Below are 12,855 nucleotides of genomic sequence, written 5' to 3' on the forward strand. Positions count from 1 at the left end.
AGAAATTAGACTTCTTCATCTTCAAATGTGATATTACTTTTGTAGGGGGTGCGAACGTTAATCAAACATTTCCTAGGGGTGTGAGGCATAGAAAAGGTTGGGAACCACTGCTGCACATCCACAGTGATGAAGTGTTTTGAGAGATTGTTGATGAAACATACCAACTCCTGCCTTAGAAGTGACTTGGATCCGCTCTAATTTGTCAACTGGTACAGCAGATGCTCTTTCATTGGCTCTTCACTCAACCCTGGATCATCAGGACAGCAAAGATGCATAGATCAGATATTCTTTATCAAATACAGCTCAGCATTCAATACAATCTTCCTTCCCCCCCCCCCACCCCCATAACTATTCAATAAGCTTCAAGACCTTAATTTCAATACCGCCTAATGCAATTAGATCCTCAGTTTCTTCACTTGCAGATTTACCAGGATATTGCCTGGATTGGAGGGTATGTGCTATAATGTACAAACATGGATTGTTGCCTCTGGAGTGGCAGAAGCTGAAAAGAGATTTGATGGAGATTTGTAAGATTATGAGTGGAATAGATAGAGTAGACAAACAATATATTTTATGCCTAATTGTCTAGTTAGACATTAGACAATGTCTGATACCAGACAGCAGGCATTTAAGGTGAGAGGGGTTGATTTCAAGGAGAGGTGAGGGGCAATTTTTTTTACACAGGGTGGTAAGTGCCTGGAATGCACTGCCTGAGGTAGTGGTAGAGACGGAAACATCAGAGACTTTTAAGAGACATTTAGAAAGACACATGAATGTGAGGAATGAGGAAGTATGTGGACATTGCGTAGGCAGAAGAGATTAGTTCGCCATTTGATTAATTGGTTTGGCATGACATTGTCGGCCAATGGGTCTGTTCCTTTGCTGTACTGTTCTGTGTTCTATTTGGAATAGAAATGGCTGTGACTTGGCTTCGTGTTCACCAGGTGTTGTTTTTTGTGCTTCCTTTGAACTTACCAGATCCTGGTTTGATTTGTTGTTCAATTTCCCACACACCCTCAAAACTCAGCAGGGCATTGTTTCCTGTACTCTCTTGAAACTCACTGGGACCACTTAGAAAGTAATTATGCTCTGTAACAGTAAAAAAAGAATTAAGGGGTTTTTTTTGGTCTTGCATCTGAAAGTTCAGCAAATCTTGCCGGTCCAGCACCAATAAAGTCATAAATGTGCTAGATTAAAGGAAATTTATTGTAAAAAGTAAATAATTGAGGGATACTACCTTGGGAGGGGGGAGGGACCTGTTTATTCCAACTCTCTGTCTGCTCTTTGATGCAAACTAGCCTCTTCACACAGTACTGCAAATTCTTCTGCACAAGATGTCTGAAAGGCCTGTTGAATGCTGCGTTTTCTGACTTAAAGCATTCTCTGATACACGTATATTAACACTCTTCCATAAATGAGGAGACTGCACACAGTGTGTACTGCAGATGTGGTGTCACCAATGTCTATATAATTGGTGCATCAATTTGTGTACTCCAGCCCCCAGTAGTAAATGGTAATACTGTATTCTAAATACTCTTATGAATTGCTTTTTCGATCTGTTTGCAAGTCATGCAATAAGGCAGCTAGAACACAGATCTCATTACATCTCAGAGCTCTGCAGTCACTCACTCATTAGATCATATGAATTAAAAAAAATTCCTGTCAGTAGACAATTTCATATATTTCAACATTATACTCCACTTAGTAGATTTACCAGAATCATTCAGCATATCCATGCTATCCTGTATTTTTTTCTAGTCAATTATTCTTTCCAATTTAGTGTCAACTAGAAACTTAGAATTTATGTTATTGATCCTTGATCTTTATGGTAAACTCTGAATAATAGTAGTTCTGTATTAATACTAATGGTTGTGTAGCCCCAATTTCAACCTTCTGAGCCCCTCTTGTTTACATTTTTATTCTTTCTTCTGATACCATGTGCATTGATCTTGTCAATCCATATAGCACAAAAATTGAAAGTGTGTTGGAAAGATACATATGCTGTCAGTATCCTTTTCTACTATATGCTGTCTCATCATATAATTCACTGGTAGTGATTAGACAGAATTTTCAAAGTCCATTATGGTTTTAGAATATTTTATTTCTTTTCCTTCTTAAAGAGGGATACTATTGTTTTTTGCATCACTGATATTAAGCTGACTGGGCTTTGTGTATGCCTCCTTTTTAAAATACAGTTATTGTATTTGACATCTGTCAGTTGTCGAATACTGCATCTTTTAATAACAGATTACTATTGTATGTATATAAGCACCTCTAGAGTGTTTATTAATATTTTCATGCATTTTTATAATATTTGTTTTAAATTATTGGAATTTTATCAGTAATTGGATACTTCTGAATATTGGAGACCTCTAATGAGAAATGTGGTTCCATCTTCTAGTTCGTGTCCTGGCAGAGGTTGCCAGCTTGTTTCAAGCATGGATCTTCAGTTGTATGTCAGTTGAGATTTAGTGGGCACTAACACCTCAGTGCACCATGTAATGTGACTCTAGGATTGAGAGACGTAGCATGACTGGATCGCTGCATCTGTACAACATAAGTAATAATGTGGGTAGAGTAGGATGGGTGAAGAAATACAAAGTCAGTGGGCTGAATTGAGCACAATATGACTCAGGATTATTCATCTGTGTGTTAAAGAGAATTGTATCATTTTAATCATTGCCTACTTCACAAACACTAAGCAAAACAATCATTTACTATTGCTGCCAATTTTCTACTGCTGCCTGCGATTTTATCACGATCATTAATTAATGTCCCTATTTCCATCCTGTCAATTTTTTGTGTGGATAAAGAATTATTTTCATTTATGTTTAATAATACTTTAATATTCCTCTTTGCCTTCTAAATTGCTGTTGGATATTAATGCTTTGTATTCTCCCTTGCCCCAATTTGAAAATTACAGCCCATTATTTTGTTTTAGTGCACAAAATTTAAAAGAATTATAAATATTAGTTATTTAGTTTTGGCTATGTTTCTAAGCTGTTATTCTGAAAATTTATTCCATCTTTAGCTGTTCATGGCTACCCTTAGTTTAGTTTTCTTTGAATAATTTGACATCTCCTTATTTAATATTTCTAAGGCAACACTGGTTAGATTAGATGATGCGTGAATTAAATAGAGTAAAGATTAGTCAAGTTCATTCTGCTTTCAGTACAACCATAGGAGGACCTCTTTGTAGGCGTAATTTCCTATTCTGAGAAAAAACCTAATTAGATGTAGTGCAGTGTTGTGTGAAGTGGTTCATTTGGGTTTGAATTAATGTGCTATAGGGCCCTTGAATCTGCCAGTGAAGATTCTATTATTTTTGGTTGCAAATTTTTTTTTGCCATTATTTGTTTCTATGCTTTCTGTGGAATTTTGGACAAATTCCTGCAGTGTATAATCAAAAAGAACGTCTGTGGGTGTAGGTGCTTTTTAAAGTATGCATTGATTAAAATATTTGTTGCAATTTTTCTGTTTCTTCCTTGTCCTTGGCTTCATAATGTTTGTAAAAGTTGGAATGGGCAAAACTGAATTTTATATATCAGCCTAATTTATTACATTTTTTTGTCCAGGAAACAGGCAAAGACAATGTGTGAATAGCCTTTTCAAAGCTATTATATAAGTTATTGTTTGATCTCAAAATCTTGAACTCCCCCTTGGATTCTACCACTCGCCTGTATACTTTAGAATAGGCAATTGAGTTGTCCCATTTCTTGGATGTCGGGGAAGAAGTCTGATTTTCAGAGGACAAGGTTATATGGAGCTAGATGGCAATAGTTCTACTAGTGCTATTATGCTGCCCCAAGAAAGGCATTGAGTCGTTTGTGTCTCTGCTGACTTCCTAATAGCAAAACTATTAGCCCATTAACTAACCAGCCCATCTTTGTACTTTGGAAGGAATCTTGTATGGCTCTCTGGGTGAATGTACAAGCTTCACATGGACATCAGCTGAGGTTGGAATCAACCCAGGGTCTTTTCAGCTGTAAGACAGCACCACTACCCACTGTGCCACAGAACTTACTTCCATCTTAAATTAACTTTCTTAGCATCAGTTGCATATGCTTATGTTATTCGTTTGGGTCAACCAACACCGAATTAAAAAGCAATGATTTTGGCACTACTTCATGCAGGAAGGCAGTGAAGACAATCCATTAACTGCACTAGGAGTCTGCGTTGATTTTGTTCATTTACAGTCAATTAGAAGAACATGCAGTGGAGACTGGATGAATTCCTCCATCAGTGACTATTAGGAACTAATACTTAGTTTTATAGTACTGCAGCAATATTGGTGGTGTTTTAAATTGTTCTATATTTAATTTAAATACATAATATATTACTCGGTTAAACAGTGGCAACCCTACTTCAGCTAAGTGGGATAGCCGCTTAATTGAGCAAAAATGTATGCATATATTTATTATAATAATTTATAGATTTTTAAAAAATATATATATAGCATTGCAATGTTGCCGCAAAACAACAAATTTCATGACATATGCCAGTGATATTAAGCCTGATTATGAATCAGGATAATGTAGACTATTTCAAAATCTGATAAGTGTTAAGTATTGAATACTACTGATACACTATAATCTCATTAAGAGGTCAAATGTCAAATTAGCAGAAAGTATTGGAGTATAAAAATATTATGGAATATAAAACTTGTATCATTTGCTGTGTAACCAAAACTATGTAGTCAGCTTGCTATGCATGTACCCAAGATAAATCCTAGGGATGTAGAAGACAATGGTGTGTTAATGAGAGGTAGCTAAAGAGCTAAAGAAATATAGATTAGAACATTGCTCAGTTCTGAGTGTATTATTTGCTATGCATGTACCCAATTTGGTAGGAGACTGAAGTCTTAAAAATGTAGAAGACAATGGTATGTTAATGAGAGGTAGCTAAGAGATGTAGATTAGAACATGATTAAGCCAATTGATAGGAACAATAGGGACATGATGTACCTGTAGTACGTGTAATACGCAACTATAGATCGATTACATATGCTAATGCAACTGGACCAGGAGATTGCTATAAAAAATGTCGTGTCCAAGGATCGGTGGACAATCAGTGATTTGCAAATTAAAGTTTAACCCTTCTTGAAGAATCTTCTGCGTCTCCTGGTCATTTGTGAGGCACGAAAAACCACGACAAAAGTGGCTGCCATTTATCACTGATCTAAATCATGAGATGATAATTGCAGCTTGGTAATTTTTAATGTTTATTTAAGGGGATTTTATTTTGCCCTTTCTTTATGGTTGTCATGGTAAATGAATTATTCAAGCAGTTAATGTATGCACTCAGGACAAATTGGTATATCTGATACTCTACCAGAAAATCAATTTACACTGTCTTTCTAAATAACAGTCTTGGGGCTCAAGAATATGATATCTTTCATTTAATCATTTTTGTTGATGATATTTCCAGTCATTGAATATTTTCATTGTAAAGAAAAAACATTCTGATACAAATTTTTCTTAGTGAGTTTCTGTTTACATCAATGTATTGGTCTAGGTTTGGTTTGTATTCCTCTCAAATATTTTCAAAGTGACTTTGAGATTTCTCTTTTCAAAGCTTAAGAACTTTTTTCTACTGGTCTATTCCAACCAAGGTCAGATTCCCACTTTGATTATAATTGCATTCATTGCACTTAAATGAAATTCAATCAATACAATTGATTGCTAAAAAACAACACACAGATGTGGGCGTTTAAAATGATTATGACTAATTGATGTTTTGGAGAGGATCCAGAGGAGGTTCACAAGAATGATTCCAGGAATGAGAGGGTTATCATAAGAGGAACATTTGATGGCTCTGGATCTGTACTTGCTGGAATTCAGAAGGATGGTGGGGGCAGGATCTCATTGAAACCTTTCTAATGTTGAAAGGCCTAGACAGAGTAGATGTGGAAAGGATGTTTATGGTGGGAGAGATAAGGACAAAAGGGCATAGCCTCAGGATAGAGGGAGTACCCTTTCAAAACAGAGATGCGGAGAAATTTCTTTAGCCAAAGGGTGGTGAATCTGTGGTGTATGTTGTCACATGCAGCTGTGGAGGCCAGGTCGTTGGGAGTATTTAAAGCAGAGATTGATAGGTTCTTGATTGGACACGGCATCAAAGGTTGCGGGGAGAAGGTGGGGAACTGGGGTTGAGGAGGAGATAGAAAAAAAAGGATCAGCACAATTGAATGGTGGAGCAGACTCGATGGGTCAGAAGGCCTAATCCTAGTCCTATGTCTTATGGGTTTTGATCCTGCATTAGGACTTCTTTGGAGGACCGAAAGTTCCCAGTATATGTCAAATATGGTATAAACATTGAATCATTGAATTTTCCATTTTCAGGTAACTCCCCCCCCCCCCCCGTGTTCTCCTCCTATACGCACTCAGCTGTCCACCTAGTTTTAGACCATAAAACCACAAGACATAGGAGTGGAATTGGACCATTTGGCCTGTTGAGTCTGCTCAGCATTTTCGTTATGGCTGATCCATTTTCCTTCTCAACCCCATTCTCCTTCCTTCTCCCCGTAACCTTTCATGCTTTGAGTAATCAAGAACCTAACAACTACCACTTTAAATATAACCTTTAATTACCACTATAACTACCACTTTAAATATAATGAATTCCACAGATTTGCTAAAGAAATTCCTCTTCATCTTCATTCTAAATGGACAGCCCTCTTTTCTGAGGATGTGCCCTCTGGTCCTAGACTCGCTCACTCTAGGAAACATCCTCCCCACCCACTCTGTCTAGCCCTTTCAATATTTGTTAGGTTTCGATGAGATCCACTCTCATTCTTCTGAATTCCATTGAATACAGTCCCTGAGCCATCAAACACTCCTCATATTATAACTCTTACCTTCCTGTAATCATTCTTGTGAATCTCCTCTGAATGTTCTCCAATGATAGCACATCCTTTGAAAATAAGGGGCTCAAATCTGCTCACAGTACATCAGTACCTCAGCATTTCATCCTTGCTTTTATATTCCGGTCCTCTCACAATGAATGCTAATACTGCCTTTGTCTTCCTCACCACTGACTCAACTTGCAAGTCAGCCTTTTGGGGAATTCTGCATGGTGACTTCTAAGTCTCTTTGCACCTTATATTTTTGAATTTTCTGCCCATTTAGAAAATAGTCTAAGCTTTGGTTCCTTCTACCAAAGTGAATAACCACACACTTCCTGGCACTGTATTCCATCTGCTACTATTTCGTCCATTCTCCTAATCTTTGTGAGCTCTTCTGTTCCCTCTCTAAACTACCTGCCCCTCCACCTATCTTCGTATTGGCTGCAAACTTGGCAACAAAGCCATCAATTCTGTCATCCAAATTGTTGACATATAATGTCAAAAGAAGTGGTCCTAACACTGACTCCTCAAAATGCCACTGGTCACTGGCAGCCAACCAGAAAAGGCCCCCTTTGTTTCCAGTCTTTGCCTCCTATTAGTCAGCCAATCTTCTATGCCTGCTAGTCTCTTTCCTGTAATACCATGGGCTCTTATCTTGTTAAGCAGCCTCGCAACGCAGCTGTTCAAAACCCTTCTGAAAATCCAAGTACACAACATCCACCAATTCTCCTTTGTCTATCCTGCTTTTTTATTTCCTCGAAGAATTCCAGTGGATTTGTCAGGCAAGGTTTTCCCTTAAGGAAACCATACTGACTATTTTATCATGTAGCCTGAGACCTCATCCTTAGCAATCGACTTCCAACATATTCCTGATCACTGAATTCAGACTAACTGGCCTATAATTTCCTATATTTTGCCCCTCTCCCATTTTGAAGGGTGGAGTGACATTTGCAGTCTTCCAGCCCGATGCCAGAAGTGTGGTGTTAGTACAACGTCTAGGTTAGTTCCATAAAATTTTACCCACTTGCCATTATGTTACTCATGTATAGTATTTTACTGAGTAAAATGTCAAGTGTTTTTATGTTTGTTTTTCAGGCAGAGAGTGAAGTATCAACAACAGCTGATGACTGTACCTCAGAGGTAAGAATTTAAAAGAATGAATATTACCCAGAGTTCTGAATTATAAGTGATATTTAAATTTTTTTTAGTCAATGAAACCAAAAACAGTACAACAAAGGGACTACTCAATTAAGGACATGAAAACAGATGGGTAGCTCTTAAAATCTGCCAGAATTGTTTGGAAAGAATATTATGGGACCTTAAATGATAGGCAATGACAAAAATGCAAATGCTTAAAATCAAAAAATTCTTTCATTATTATAAAAATGGTATTTGAAGGATTATTATAGGACTACAATTTTCAAGGTTGACGTTGACTCTTGCAAACCTAAGAGCAGATCAAGCAGATAATCCAGCAAGTATGCAGCAATTCACAACTTGAAGGATATCTATTCCTCACCATTAATATCTGGATAATTGCATACAAATAATGCTGTGTTGTTGGCGCAAGAAAAACAGAGCAAATAAATAAGAGTTAAATTTGCAATCCAATATAATTAGGCGAAGTGTAAAAATTGAAAAGGATAAAGAGACATTAAGGATAAGCGTGTCACACAGGGGAAAGGATAAGCAATGTACAGCAAGAGGCAAAGATCTGCTTTCGATAAAATGAAAATTTTGGTAATCAGACTGTAGTTGAGGAACTAGGAATGTTTAGCAGCCAAAAGGTACAAATTCAAGCATGTTTCATGTTTAATAAAGAAGAAATGTTGGAAAGTTTGAGTTCAAAACCTGAAAATGCAAATAGTTATAAATAATAATGGATTGAATATAGGTTGATATGAAAAGACTTTGTACATAAATTTTAATGCAAACGAAGTGAGGAAGGGCTGTTGAAATGTACTGTGAATGTATTTTCTAACATTAACAGACCAGAAGTAGTTGAAGGTTATTTGTTTGAGAAAACGGTAAGAAATATTAGATAATTCACTGCTGTCTTTAACCCTTTCATCAGGTCTCCAGTGGTAGGTAAAAGAAATTGGGGACTGACAAAATGTCAGAGTTCTTGCCATGTAAATGGCTAAGGGCTTTTGAGCTTGTAGAGGTTACAGAAAAAGGGTCAAACCAACAGATGGATTTGAAGAAAAGTAGTATCTTTTTATTATGGTGTTTACTAGGCAACAAATGTTGTTGTTTAATAGTTGGTTAGCAAAATGTGTCTTACTTTAAATAATTCAAAAATGTTATCCTTTTATTGTCTACTAGTGTGATTCAAACATGAATAAGTTGTTTTTTAGTAGATTGATTAATCATGATTATACATTTTTAATTGTTCATCTGCCCTGTTATAAATCATTTTTATTGATTCTTTACAGCTTATGAACATGAGATGCTACAATAATGTTTTCAAAGTGGGCTTTAGGAGACTTAACTCACTTCTAAGTTAGAAAATGTATAGAGAAATGGATGGGAATGGTATATATGGTGTTTCACTGTTATGAATAAACATCATTGCGTGGTTCTCATATTATTTTGGGGAGAATTGATGAGAGGATACTCTTAAAGTAATTGTTTGGTTTGAACAGGGAAATGGTTGTACAGTGCAACAAGAAATACTATTTAAAGCAGAAGATATGACAAGGGTACAGTATGAAGAAAAACAGCTTAATGACATATTTACATATTTAACCATAGCTGCTGAAATGTTTCCTCTCACCCCACACCCCCCCCCCCCAACAATGGCTGAAATGGTTCACAGTGTGTAATTCCATATAACCACCCACAGTCAGGAATTAAGTAATTCAAAGAAGCTTGTTAAAGTAGTTGTTTTTTTTCCAAAATTAATCCAATCTGCATCATTCATTGACAACTTGAAGGGAGATAATAAAATTGAATAATGCAGAGAAACACTTAAATGCAGTTAAGGGCATTCCCTTTAAGACTTTACTCAAGATGGCTGTTGAGCTAGAATAATGTTGGAGACACAATTGTCATCCTCCACCTGATTGGAACATTGTTGGCAGTAGTAATTAAAAATGGAAAATAAATTTAGCCACATTAATAATCCTTATCATCATTGCCTTTATTCACCCAAAAATACCGTGACAATTTTCAGCCCTTTTGCATAGCAATGTGGTTAAGAATGTCTTTAACATTAGCAAGCTATTGCACTTTCTATATACTAACCTTCAATGTATGTGCTTCTTTACTTCATTGGGAGAATCTTTACTGACTTTGTTTCTTGCTGCTTTAGAAAATGATTTAATAAGCAGTTGCCATTTTTTGTGTGAACTAAGTGTAATACAATTAATACTGGGATATCTAGATTTTTCAAATTAATGAGATTACAATTACTTTGAATACAATTTATCAGAAGGCATAGTTATGATTTAAAAATACTTTGTATCCATGATTCAGTTGTTATTATTACTGAACATTTTTGACTGTATCAGAGTAAAATATCATTTTAAAAGGATTGATTTAAAACATCAGTACATATCTTCATGAAAAATATTATTTTTATTATGTTGAACTCAGTCTCCTTTCTTGGAATGTTAAATCTTAACTAGTTTATGGATGCTGACAAAACTTGAAATATCTCCTAAAAATAATAATGAATTGTGAGCATGAGGGGAGGACAACAGTCAAAAAACAGCAGACACTAGAAATCTAAAATGATAACCGAAATTATTAGGAGCATTCAGCGGGTCATGCAACATCAATGGATGAAGAAGTAAATCTATCATTTTAGTCAACGATCATTCAACAGAACAGAAGAAGAGAAGACAAGTTAATTATAATTTGGTGAGGCAGGGATGGATAGGGTGAAGGTAATCTCTCTGATAAAAACAGATAACTGCTGAGTTATTGTGGGGGTGAGCTGCAAACCTAGGCATTCAATTAATGGATTAGTTGTACTGTTAGAAAGGGAGAACAAGCAAAGGATGTCAACGTTGCAAAAGTCAGATCTGATACAAATACCTGAAGTTGCAACACTTGATATTGAACCTGTGCCTAAACTGAAGATGAAATGCTTTACATTAATCTTTTTATATCAGTGCTGGAGGACCTGTTAGATTGGGATGGTACATTAAGATGCAGTCAGCTGGAAATTCAGGGTCACCCACCTAATTCTGTTCTGATTTCTATACATGCATGACGTTTGTAAGATGTTAAAAACTGGACTTTAGTATTTCTCCTTAATGAGGCAAAAACATGCTGCTATCATAAAGTATGTGCAATAATATAGTTACCTTTGTACAAACCATGCCTGAATATTGTTGTCCCCTTTCAGAATATTGAATAATACAATTATTAGAAGTACTTACATTATTTGGTGGTAATTTCTACAGAATTATTCTTTCTAGCTGTGAAAATCTTAAATAATATTCAAATTTCTGACATTGGAGATGAGAAAAATATCTGGCAAATTTAATATAGGATGATGTAACCATATTGTAATATTTCTTGAGCATCCACAAGAAATGGCAGTGACTTAACAATATTGTGTTAAATGTTTTATCCGAGTCCCATCGGTTGAGAAATAGACACATTTAAAGCTGTTGAGGTGCAAATTGCTAACAACAATAGTTGCTATAGTGATATTTGTGGCTGCATGTTTTTCTATTAAACCTCCTCCTAATAAGTGTCTTTTTCCCTGTTTATGGCTTCTCCTCTTTGAAAATCCTAAATCAAGCCTTGCAGATTTTAAATTAATTTTAATTTTTTTTAGGAAGAGGAATTTGGCATATCAGACATCTGCTCTGAGCATGATACTCAGCCATTTCAGAATAGATTCGAGCTAATGGACGATGATTTAACAACAAAACATGAGGAGGTTGAAGAGCTGAACAGGGAGCCTGAAGAATTGATTGATGCAGGAGGTTTACAACAGGTAAATTTTCATAATTCCCACTTGTCAAATGTTTGTGTTTTAAATAAATAACTATCCGTAATTATCTATTTATTGTAGTTTTCATAAAAAATTATTCTTTTCTGTTGAATCAAAATATTACTTGCTGAGCTCTATTTACTTAACATAGAAACCTACAGCACATTAGAGGCCCTTTAGCCCACAATGTTGTGCTGACCATGTAACCTGCTGCAGAAACTGTCTAGTATTTCCCTAGCATATAGCCCTCTATTTTTCTAAGCTCCATCTACTTATCTAAAAAGACCCTATTGTATCTGCTTTCACTGCTGTTGCCAGCAGTGTCTTCCACGCACCCACCACTCTCTGTGTGGAAAAACTTACCCCTGACATCCTCTCCGAACCTATTTTCAAGCACCTTAAAACTACGCCCCCTTGTGTTAGCCATTTCAGCCCTGGCAAGAAGCCTCTGGCTATCCACACGATCAATGCCTCTCATCATCTTATACACCTCTAAAGGGTCACCTCTGATTCTCCCATCACTCTAAGGAGAAAAGACCAAGTTCACTCAATCTATTCCCATAAGGTACGCCTCCCAATCCAGGCAACATCTTTGTAAATCTTCTCTGCACTCTCTATAGTCATGCTGACTATCCCTAATCAGATTATGTCTCTCCAAATGCTCATAAATCCTGTCTCTCAGGATCTTCTGCAACAACTTGCCCATCACTGAAGCCAGACTCCCTGGTCTATAATTTCTTGGGCTATCTCTACTCCTTTTCTTGAACAAGGGAACAAAATTTGCAACCCTCCAATCCTCCAGAACCTCTCCCGAATCATTGACGATGAAAGGATCATCGCAAGAGGCTCAGCAGTATCCTCCCTCAACTCCCACAGTAGCCTGGGGTATATCTCATCTTGTCCTGGTGACTTATCTAACTTAATGCTTTTCACATCCTCTTTCTTAATGTCTATATGCTCAAGCATTTCATCCCCACAACTCCCAAGGTCTTTTTCCCTGGTGGATATTGAAGCAAAGTATTCATTAAGTACCTCTTCTAGCTACCTCCTCCAACTCCAT

General features: G+C 36.5%; 1 protein-coding gene across 4 annotated transcripts in view; it reads left to right on the forward strand.

Moving 5' to 3' along the window:
- akap9 (A kinase (PRKA) anchor protein 9) overlaps nt 1-12,855 on the forward strand; it is a 208,072-nt gene that overhangs the window by 13,768 nt on the left and 181,449 nt on the right. For 3 of the 4 annotated variants that reach the window (XM_059972268.1, XM_059972269.1, XM_059972271.1), the window contains exons 3-5: nt 7,940-7,984; nt 9,490-9,546; nt 11,637-11,798. In XM_059972268.1, the coding sequence (XP_059828251.1) occupies nt 7,940-7,984; nt 9,490-9,546; nt 11,637-11,798 (264 nt within the window). The remainder of the gene's footprint in view (nt 1-7,939; nt 7,985-9,489; nt 9,547-11,636; nt 11,799-12,855) is intronic. The other variant, XM_059972270.1, reaches the window with a different exon arrangement.

This window comes from Hypanus sabinus, chromosome 6 (genome assembly GCF_030144855.1).
Source record: "Hypanus sabinus isolate sHypSab1 chromosome 6, sHypSab1.hap1, whole genome shotgun sequence".
Taxonomy (NCBI): Eukaryota; Metazoa; Chordata; class Chondrichthyes; order Myliobatiformes; family Dasyatidae; genus Hypanus; species Hypanus sabinus.